The sequence below is a fragment of the Antechinus flavipes genome, chromosome 1, assembly GCF_016432865.1.
Source record: "Antechinus flavipes isolate AdamAnt ecotype Samford, QLD, Australia chromosome 1, AdamAnt_v2, whole genome shotgun sequence".
NCBI lineage: Eukaryota > Metazoa > Chordata > Mammalia > Dasyuromorphia > Dasyuridae > Antechinus > Antechinus flavipes.
Window position 1 is genome coordinate 651,742,059 of NC_067398.1, and position 10,640 is coordinate 651,752,698.

Sequence of the window (10,640 nt, forward strand, 5' to 3'; positions counted from 1 at the left end):
AATCAGTTTTAGAGGGGATTCTTTTTAAGGTATGGATTCAACTGAATGACCATTCAACTATGACCAGTTACTAGCTTACTAGGTCTGAAAATGATTCTATGAGGAAGCACAGTTACCTTTCCAAGGACATAGTGGGTCAGACGGTGAAGCACAATTTCTTTTTTTTTTTTTTTTTTTACATTTTTTATGTTAAACATGGTAGAAATAAATGTTAAATCCAATATATGCATACATATTTATACAATACCTTGCTGTACAAAAAATCAAATAAAACCAGAAAAAATGAGAAAGAAAATAAAATGCAAGCAAATAACAACAAAAAAGAGTGAAAATGCTATGTTGTGAATCACATTCTGTTCCAATAGTCGACTCTCTGGGTATAGATGGCTCTCTTCAACACTAAACAATTGGAACTGGTCTGAATCATCTCATTGTTGAAAAGAAGTGTGTCCATTAGAATTGATCATCATATAATCTTGTTGTTGCCATGTAAAATGATCTCCTGGTTCTGCTCATTTCACTTAGCATCAGTTCATGTAAGTCTCTCCAGGCCTCTCTGAAATTATCCTGTTGTTGTTTCTTACAGAACAATAATATTCCATAACATTCATATACCACAATTTACCCAACCATTCTCCAATTGATGGACATCTACTCAATTTCCAGTTTCTTGCCTCTACAAAAAGAGCTGTGACATTTTTGCACATGTGGATCCCTTTCCCTCTTTTAAAATCTCTTTGAGATACCGGTCCAATAGCAACATTGCTGGATCAAAGGGTATGCGCAGTTTGATAACTCTTTGGGCATAGTTCCAAATTGCTCTCCAGAAAGGCTGGATCTGGTGAAGGACACTTTCTATCAAAATGTCATACCTCCAAGCAGCTTGCAGAGGTACCTACATGGCACAGTAGTGGATCCGGAATCAGGAAGACATTAATTCAAAACTGATCTCAGACACTTGCTAGCTATGTGATCCTGACATGTCTGTTTACTTCAGTTTCAAAGTTTGGATATAATAATAGCACTCTGAGAACAAAATGAGATATTTGCTAAGGATTTTGCAAACCTTAAAGAGCTATATAAATGCTAGTTCTTATCATTGTCAATATCATGATTATCACCCTTCCATTAGTTCACACAATCTCAATCCTGTTCCCTGTTATTACCCATAGTCAGGTTTCTATTGGCATGAGTTAATACCTATGCCAGCTTCCAATAGAGAGAAAGGAGTGTGTATGGGGATGGGAGGAGGGGAGGAAATGAGGTGAGGGCATCACAAAAGGCTAAATTGTCAGATCCATATAAACTTGGCCTTTGGATAACCCACCATGATACATAGAAGCCCAGAGCCCAGCAAGGTTTTCTTGTCTTTATTGTAGAACTAAAGAAATGAGAAATGCTATATCATGGGGAACATAGACTCAGGATCAAAGAGTCTGCAGTTCAAAAGGGATTAAATGTAACTGGGATAATTTTGGGTCCTTGGTATCCTTATAGAATTATCTTGAGGTTATCCAGAAGTCATTCTAGGGATCCCCTGAGAGGTCCAGAATCCAAGCAGTAGCTTCTTAGACTTTCTTCCTCAGGTTCTTCCTGGAGAAACAGAAAGAAGAAGGCAAAAGTCAAAGAATCAGATGCCAAACACATTGCCTTGTCCTCAGCTTTTCCCTTAAAGTCCAGTCTCAAGAAGAAGGAGAGACAACAAGATGGAAGAGATACCAAGAGGGTAGAGATGAGACCAGGGTGAAAAGGAGTCTGAAGTGAAGCTGGAGAAGGATGAAAGAGTATACAAGAGGAAAGAGAAGAGACCAGAGCAGAGAGGAGGCTGAAAGGCAAATGGGGCATAGTGAATGAGGAAAAATCCATGGAAAAATTATGACAGGTCAGAGAGGATTCTGTGAGAAATGAACAAAGCATACAGCAAAGGGTCTAAAGAAAGCATGAGGGACAAATAAGAGTCTGAGGAGATAAAATGGACATTGAGAAAAAGGATGTGGTTGCTATGAACTACAGAGGAAAATCTGAGAAAACAGAAAGGAGACCAAGATTAATGGTAAGAGAAGCTAGACATTTACCTCAGAACATCAAGGCCATGGCACTGAAGAGGACATTGATAGCTACAGTCTTTATGAATAGCAATCTCAGGACCAGCACATCAAAGAGTAGCTTGTTCCCCTGCTCAGGTCCTTCTGAAGGGGGCAATAGTCAAAGTCAAGGGGAATCATGCTGAATTCTAGGACTACCTAAGCAGTAGATACATTAATCTGGGCTTACATTTATGTAGGGCTTATAAGGTTTGCAAAGAAAACTACAAAAAAATCTCATGAGATTTTCACCAAAATATCATGTGGTAGATACCAGTTATTATTGCCATTTTATTAAAAAAAATTAGCTCAGAGAGTTTGCATCATTTGCCCATAGTCAATAGCTAATATGTATCAAAGATGAGAATCAAATTTAGATCTTTTGACTCCAGCTAGGTATATCCTAGGCATTCTAAACTGAGCATGACTAACATAAAATTCATCACCTTTCTCTTAAGACTACAGAAGGAAAAAGTTTAAAGGAAATTATAACAATCTCTATTTGAAATAGGATGTCTGCTGCAATGGTGGAAGATAAGGGAAGAAAGAGGAGAGTAAAGGAGGTCTGGAGCAATCTGTGAGGAATCAAGAGAAAATGAATTATGAAAGAGCAGGGAGGACAGTTCAGCTTATAGAATATCACATTTCCTGAGCCTTAGATAACATATACTTTGATCCCAGAATTATGACACATTTACACTGTGAATATGACACACTTTCTTGTCACTCTGAACCCTGGACTATTCATTATCAAAGGAAGACACATAAAAACTGGCAAAGAATTTCATTTAGAAAGAACCTGAAAAGCTAAAAGCTCCAACCTGTTCCTGGAAGGAATTCCCTCTACAACATTCCTCAAAATGTTCTCATTTAATTTCCCAGGAAGAGCCTCAAGGAGATGGTTCTTTGACCTCTTCAGACAGCCAATTCCACTTTTGAACTGTCCTAACAGTCAAAAAGGTATTCCTTACATTATCAGAGCTAACTTTGCCTCCTGATGACGTCTAAGCTTTGTCAGTTTCCCTTCTTGGTCACTAATGCACTTGAATCTCTCAGGTACAATCTCATTAGCTCTGCCTTTTATCATGAATCTTTAACTCACCCATGAGGTCCTGATCAGAACAAGATAGTTTCTTGCCAGAGGCAATTGCAGAGTCTGGTCCCTTAGGATCTGAAGCAAGAAACACATTCTCAGACACAGCTCTGATCCTCAGTGACCCCATGATTGGCTTTCTCAGTACACAGCCCCTTTTCCAGCCTAGCATGATGCCCCCTTCAATCTAAGACATTCCCCAGACTAGAATTCCTACCTTCAGCATTAGGATACTCTTTTGCTAGGATAGTCCTTTCCATCCTAGAACTCACATTCCAGTTCCAGGATCCTTTTCCCTTGCTTAAAACTTTACTCAGTTTTCTGTATTATCCCATCCCCAAACAGCCTATATTCCTATCCCTGTTCTTCAGTGAACATATGATGCCCCTTCTTGGACTAAAATATCCCTGTTCTCAGTCTTCTTCACCCCAGGGGCTAATCATACCTGGCTTGTTAGACACATTTATCTCTTTCCCAAAGTGCTTCACTGAACAGGTTACTGTATCATCCTCACCAACCCTGCCAATCTGGATGGCATTGTAGTTGCCATTAGCCATGGGACCCAGAGTATGGGTCTGGGCTGAGATCAAAGTCCCAGAGGATCTCAAGGACACATGGATTTCCTTAGGGTAGAAGTTCCTGATCAGGCAGGCCATAGCATCCTGACTCCTCACCAAGAACACGCTGGGTGACAGTGGGTTTCCAAGTCCTGCAAGAAAATGATAGTTTCCTGTCCCTTCCCTGCACCTAGCCTCAGATGTGGGAAAGGCACACATATTAACAACATATATCTGGGGAAAACAATCTTTGCCACCTAATTTCCTCCCCTGCTCTTAACCTCAGCCTGTATGTGGGAAATAAATTCATGTGACCAAATAACTGTAAAAAATAAACCTTAGCCCCATTTCCTGTCCCAACCCCCAGTCAAAGCCTGCTTCCCACTCACATACCTGTGCTATCCCCAGACCAGTCTCCCTTCCCTTTTCCAACAATCCTCAATTCCTGATTGTCCCTCAAGTTAACAAGTCTCAGGATTTTATTGCTGAGTGTCCCAAGTCACTGGGTTTTATGAAGACATAACTCTGTAGCTTTTTAATGACCTATTATAATCCATCCCAAAGGATTACAACTAGATTAGGAATGTTAACTGAGTATGGTCACAGAGCATATTGTGGTAGAGAGAGGAGATTGGGAGATAGGGAACACTGTTTCTGATCTGCATCCAGCAGTGACTATGTGCTCTGAAATCATAGGTCTATGATAGTAGAGGTACTCACCAGGCTCCACAGTCACATCTGTCCCAAGACCAAAGATCAATTTGTCTGTGTCATCTACAGGGCTCACCCTCCTTACACAATGGTATTGGCCAGAATCTCTAAGGCCCAGGTCCTTAATCTGTAGGAAAATTCGGCTCCCACTGTCCTCCCTAGAGGTGGTGATTCGGTCTTCAGTGACATCTATAGAACTACTGACGAGATTGTTCAGTCCTAGTGGGGCATGACCAGGTACCCAAAAGTACCAGCCAAGTTTGCTTGTCTTGAATTGGAAACCAGAGGTTTCACATTTGAGGTTCAGGATGCTTCCAGCTTGGTGAGAGCCTCCCCCTGACTCTTTCAGCAGTGGTGGTTCCACTGAATGAAGCAGAGATGGAGGTAGAGTAAGTAGGGGAAGTCCACTGATACCTCCTCCCAGAAAATAGAACTTTGATTCCCTTAAACTCTCTCATACCCTAACCCTTACCCATTCCCCTACCTCTAGCCTGGACCTAGGGAAGAGTATGGAGGACAAAGGACCCAGAGCAGCAGGAATAATTGTTGGTAGGATCCAGGGATTCACAAGGATCAAGTGTGGTCCTAGGTTCAAAGAAGTTATTCCTGGGGCCAGAGACTTCTCAGACTATCAGATGCTCTGAAAGTCAGCAGATTCTCAAGGATAGGGAGATAGGGATTCATAGTAAAAGCAGACTGACAGGATTGGGGATTCCTGGAGCAAAGAGAGGGGGGTCTATTTAAAAACAGTGTTAGTCTCAGAAGCTCACTAGGCCTAAGCAAGACATAGAATGAGTGGGACCCTCAATCCAACTTAAAGCCTCTCCCCCCCCCCAAATATATTGGTAGGCCTAATGAAAATATAGAATGACTGGAACCATCAATCCAATCTAAAGCCCTCCCTCATTCCTTGGTAGCCTTCATTCCAACGGAATGAAATCCCTCTGCCAAGCTTTCCCACCCCTAAACATTCCCTGAGAACACAGAAACTTACATGGCAACACAATAATTGTTGTTCCAGAACCAAAATTTTCCCACTGAGCTGCTCACAGTTCCACAGGAAGGAACCTAAACCCCTTGTCTCCAGAGAATTATAAAGGGTGGAGGAACATGAGTGTGACAGGAAGTGAGTTAAGAGTCCCTAGAGTAGAGTCACTCTTCAAGGTAATGAAGCCCAGGGATAGATCTTCAGGATCTTAGGATATACATTTTAAATCAACTTCACATCAAGGCTCCAGGCAGGCTAGACATTTGGGTAGGGGTTCACTTTTGTAGGATTTAAGATCTGTCCCCCACATGTCTTCTGGGGTGGCTGAATTAAATGACTTGTGTGAGTTTGACTGATCTATTCTCAGGCTAATCCAGGAAACACAAAGGTATGTTTGAAAGGGGAGTCCACTCTGGGATACCTTGAAGGAACTGGTCATAGACTGAACAATAGTCAAGAAAAATTGGAGAATCTCAAGAACCAACTATGGTTGCCCAGAGATGTCTAAGTTGTTAGTCTCTTAGACCTTGTCTTGGTAGGTAGTTGTCCAAACTATAAGTGACCAATGTCTCAGGTATTGGTAGGATTGGTGGATATTTGCATTGATGTATATTACTATGGATTTGGGGAATCTTAAACTAACCAATCCTCTAAAAGTCTTTGGAAATATTTCAGGGAGCCAAAAATGGAACCCTGATGTTCCTGCAAAGAATATTGTAGACCCTTGTGGAGCATCCAGGAAGGGTTTTCCAATACCAGCTTGATGAATTCCAGATCATCAGAATTTCACATGATGACATAATTCTAATATGGGATTTCTTTTTATTCTTAAGAATTTTTATTTACCTTTTTGTGATCCATGGATTTTATTTTTTTAATATTTGTTTTTTAAATCTTAAGTTCCAATTTATTCTCTTTCCCTCCCACCCCTTTCCCACACATTTAGAAGACAAGCAATATGATGTAAGGTATATATGTGAAGTCATATTTACATATTAATCATAGTTTAAAAAACACAAAGAAAAATTTAAAAGTATGCTTTAACCTGCAGAATTCATCAGTTCTTCTTTAGATTATGGGTTCTTTGGAATCATTCTGGATCATTGTAATGATCAAAGTAGCTAAGCATTTTACAGCTGATCATCATTATGTTATTGTTATTACTGGGTGCAATGATCTCCTGGTTCTGCTCACTTCCCTTTGCAATTCTTTCCAGGTTTTCCTAAAACCATTCTTTTCATCATTTCTTACAGCTTTTAATATTATTCTATCACAGTCATACATCACAACTTGTTCACCCATTCTCCAGCTGATGGACATCACCTCAATTCTTTGAGCAGAGTTCTACATTGTTCTTTGTGCAAAAAGACTTTAATTTTTTTATTTGTTTATTTTATTATAGTACTTTAGTATTTTATGAATCATATTGGGAGAGAAAAATCAGAGCAAAAAGGGAAAAACCATGGGAGAGAAAAAAACAGAAAAAAGAAGTAAACATAGAATGTGTTGATTTACATGTAGTCTCCTTGGTTCTTTTTCTGGATGCAGGTGGCATTTTCTTTCTGAAGTCTATTGGGATTGCTTTGTATCGTTGAATCACTGTAAATTGTTCTTTAGAATGATTGTACCAGTTCACAACTTTAACCAATAGTGTTTTGGTGTCCAGTATCTGCTATTTTCCTTTTATATTATGTTAACCAATCTGAAAGATGTGAGGTAGTACCTCAAAGATGTTTTCATCTGCATTTCTCTAATTGATAGTGACTTACCACATAATTATGGACACTTTTGATTTCTTCTTCTAAAAGCTACCTGTTCATATCTTTTGGCTATCAACTAAGGAATGGCTCTTATTTTTATAAATTTCACATGATTTCTCATATAGAAGAAATTAGGTCAAAAATATGTAAACTTTTTTGTTTATGGTATCTTTTAGTAAAATGTAGTTTCTCTGATTATTTCTTTTATTAAAGTCAACTTTTGCTTTTGCTTTGTCTGAGAACATAATTACAATTCCTGCCTCATTTTTTTTACCTTAGTTGAAGCATGACAGATTCTGTTGTAGAGTCTTATTTTTACTCTATGCATGTTTCTCCATTTCAATTATATTTATTGTAAACAAGTTATTGGATTTTGTTTTCTAATCTGCTATCCTTTTCCATTTTATGGGTTAGTTCATTGCAATAATATTCACATTTATGGTTATTGTGCTTTTTTCTCCATTTTATTATCTCCTGTTTATCCTTCTCTCTCTTTTTAACCCATCCCTCCTCAAAAGCAAATTTTGCTACTAACCACAACCTTCCTTTTATTACCTCTTTTTTCTCTCATACCCTGCCCCCTTACTTTCCTGTTGTATAAGATCAATTTATTTACCCACCTAAGTATGCATGTATATTATTTCCTCTTTGAACCAATTTCAATAAATGAGGTTCATGTTGTCAATCAATTTTGTTTGGTAACTTATTCTTAGGTGTAATGCTAGTTCCTTTGCCTTTTGGAATATCATATTCCAATCCCTCCACTCCTTTAACATGAAACCTGTTGGATATTGTGTACTCTTGACTTTAGATCTATATTTGAAGGGCTGCTTGTAATATTTTCTTCTTGATCTGGGAACGTTAGATTTTTTTAAATAACCTTTTATTGACAGGACCCATGCCAGGGTAATTTTTTTACAACATTATCCCTTGCACTCACTTCTGTTCTGGCTTTTTACCCTCCCTCCCTTCACCCCCTCCCCCAGATGGCAAGCAGGCCTATACATGTTAAATATGTTACAGTATATCCTAGATACAATATATGTGAGCAGTAAACTCACTGTTCAGTTCTCTTGTTGCATAGGGAGAATTGGATTCAGAAGGTAGAAATAACCCAGGAAGAAAAACAAAAATGCAAACAGTTTATATTCATTTCTCAGTGTTCTTTCTTTGGGTGTAGCTGCTTCTGTCCATCATTGATCAATTGAAACTGAGTTAGATCTCTTTGTCAAAGAAACCCACTTCCATCAGAATACATCCTCATACAGTATCGTTGTTGAAGTATGTAATGATCTCTTGGTTCTGCTCATTTCACTTAGCATCAGGAATGTTAGATTTTTGACAGTTGTATTCCTGAGAGTGTTCATCATGGGATTTTCTTCAGTAAGTATATTCTTTCCATTTCTATTTTGTCATCTGGATCTAAGACGTTAGGGCAATTTTACTTTATAATTTCTTGCAATATCATTCTTAGGTTCTTTCTTGCTTTTATTATGCTTTTCCAGTAGTTCAATAATTCTTAAATTATCTCTGCCAAATCTATTTTCCAAAGTAGTTTTTCCAATGAAATATTTCATCTTTTCTTCATTTTTTCATTTTTTTTTTTTACTTTATTTTGTTTCTTGATGTCTCATGGAGTCATTAGCTTTTACCTGCCCATTTCTTACATTTTAGGATTAGTTTCTTCAGGGAGATTTTGTTCTCTTTTTCCATTTGGGCAATTCTGATTTTTTAATGGTTTTCTTTAGTATTTTTGGAATTTCTTTAAATCAAGCCTGTTAATTCTCTTTTCATAATTTCCTTTTATCATTCTCATTTCTTTCTCAATTTTTCTTCTACCATTCTTAGTTCTTCCTTTAGTTGTTCCACAAATTCCTGAAGGGTATCTATCTGATTTGCATTTTTCTTTAAGGCTTTGTAGCTGTTTTAACACTGTCATCTACTATGTTTGTGTCTTGATTTTCTCTGTGACTATAGTACCTTTATATGCTCAGATTTTTCTATTATTGCTTGATCATTTTCCCAAACTATCGCTTGACTTTGAATTTTATGTTATTAAAGTTAGGCTCTGTTCACCTTGGGATGGGGAGGCACTGTTCCAAGATTCAGGCTTAAATAAGTGCTGCTGTTTTCAGAGCTAGTTCTAGGGATCTAGAAATTTTTGATACTTCTAAGGTGGTGTTAACCTGGGACAGGTCTGGTCACAGCTTTCCTGATCTGTGCTCTGATCTTTACTCAGGAAAGGCTCCTCTTTCCCTGCAGAAACAAGCTGTCTCCTCTCTGGCCTGTAACTATGATTAAGGCTTCAGCTCCCTTGAGACTGATCACAAGAAAACCTCCTTCACCCTAGAACTGCACCACAAAACTGCATATGGGCAATACAGTTAGCATCCAGAAACTGGTCCTATATACAGTGTCAGTTTGGTGTCCTCTGTAATCTATTTCTGATCAGTTATCTCCTTGCCTTCTGACCAGTTAAATCCCTATCTCTGAGCTGATAGTTCCTGAAATTTCTATTGCCATTGTCAAAAGTATCCTCGAAGGCCACTCCTGGGTTGCTACACATGTGCTCCAGGCTGGCTTCCACCCTAATGTTACAAATTTCTTCCAAATATCCTAAATTGTTTTGGGCTGGGAAATTATGTTTCATCCTAACCTTTTGCTGGCTATGTAACTCCAATTTTTTAAAATAGTTATACCTTTTTAATGACAGAACCGATGCCTGGGTAATTTTTAACAACATTATCCCTTGCACTCACTTCTGTTCAGAATTTTTCCCCTCCCTCCCTCCATCCCCTCCCCCAGATGGCAAGCAGTCCTATACACGTTAAATATGTCACAGTATATCCCAGACACAATATATGTGTGCAGAACCAAACAGTTCTCTTGTTGCACAGGAAGAATTGGATTCAGAAGGTAAAAATAACCTGGGAAGAAAAACAAAAATGCAAACAGTTTACACTCATTTCCCAGTGTTCTTTCTTTGGGTATAGCTGCTTCTGTCCATCATTGATCAATTGGAACTGAGTTAGATCTTCTCTTTGAAATCCACTTCCATCAGAATACATCCTCATACAGTATCATTGTTGAAGTATACAATGATCTTCTGGTTCTGCTCATTTCACTTAGCATTAGTTCATGTAAGTCTCTCCAAGCCTCTCTGTATTCATCCTGCTAGTCATTTCTTATAGAACAATAATATTCCATAATATCCATATATCATAATTTCCCCAACTATTCTCTAATTGATGGGCATCATTCAATTTTCAGTTTTTAGCCACTACAAAAAGGGCTGCCAAGAACATTTTTGCATATACAGGTCCTTCTCTCTTCTTTAGTATCTCTTTGGGATATAAGCCCAATAGTAGCACTGCTATGTCAAAGGGTATGCACAATAACTCCAATTATTAATTAGACATTTTAAGGTTATTTGGAGGGGAGTATGGA

The 10,640-nt window shown here is 38.3% G+C and overlaps 1 protein-coding gene across 1 annotated transcript; it reads right to left on the reverse strand.

Moving 5' to 3' along the window:
- Positions 1 to 1,355: 1,355 nt before the first annotated feature.
- On the reverse strand, positions 1,356 to 9,843 carry LOC127548008 (Ig heavy chain Mem5-like). The gene is made up of 6 exons (XM_051975158.1): positions 9,666 to 9,843; positions 4,455 to 4,859; positions 3,623 to 3,886; positions 3,187 to 3,255; positions 2,076 to 2,186; positions 1,356 to 1,593 (listed from the first exon to the last, which is right to left on the reverse strand). Exons 1-5 carry the CDS (start codon positions 9,841 to 9,843, stop codon positions 2,077 to 2,079), a joined length of 1,026 nt encoding a protein of 341 aa, XP_051831118.1. The 3' UTR covers positions 1,356 to 1,593; position 2,076.
- Between the last annotated feature and the right edge of the window lie 797 nt (positions 9,844 to 10,640).

What these genes read in the sequence shown, in the direction of transcription:
- LOC127548008 (XM_051975158.1), bottom strand. Translation starts at nt 9,843, where the DNA reads ATGAAACATAATTTCCCAGCCCAAAACAATTTAGGATATTTGGAAGAA. An exon ending in CAGAGATAGGGATTTAACTG is followed by an intron (nt 4,860 to 9,665) that starts GTCAGAAGGCAA and finishes TTCTGGGAGGAG; the next exon opens with GTATCAGTGGACTTCCCCTA. An exon ending in AGATGTGACTGTGGAGCCTG is followed by an intron (nt 3,887 to 4,454) that starts GTGAGTACCTCT and finishes ATTTTCTTGCAG; the next exon opens with GACTTGGAAACCCACTGTCA.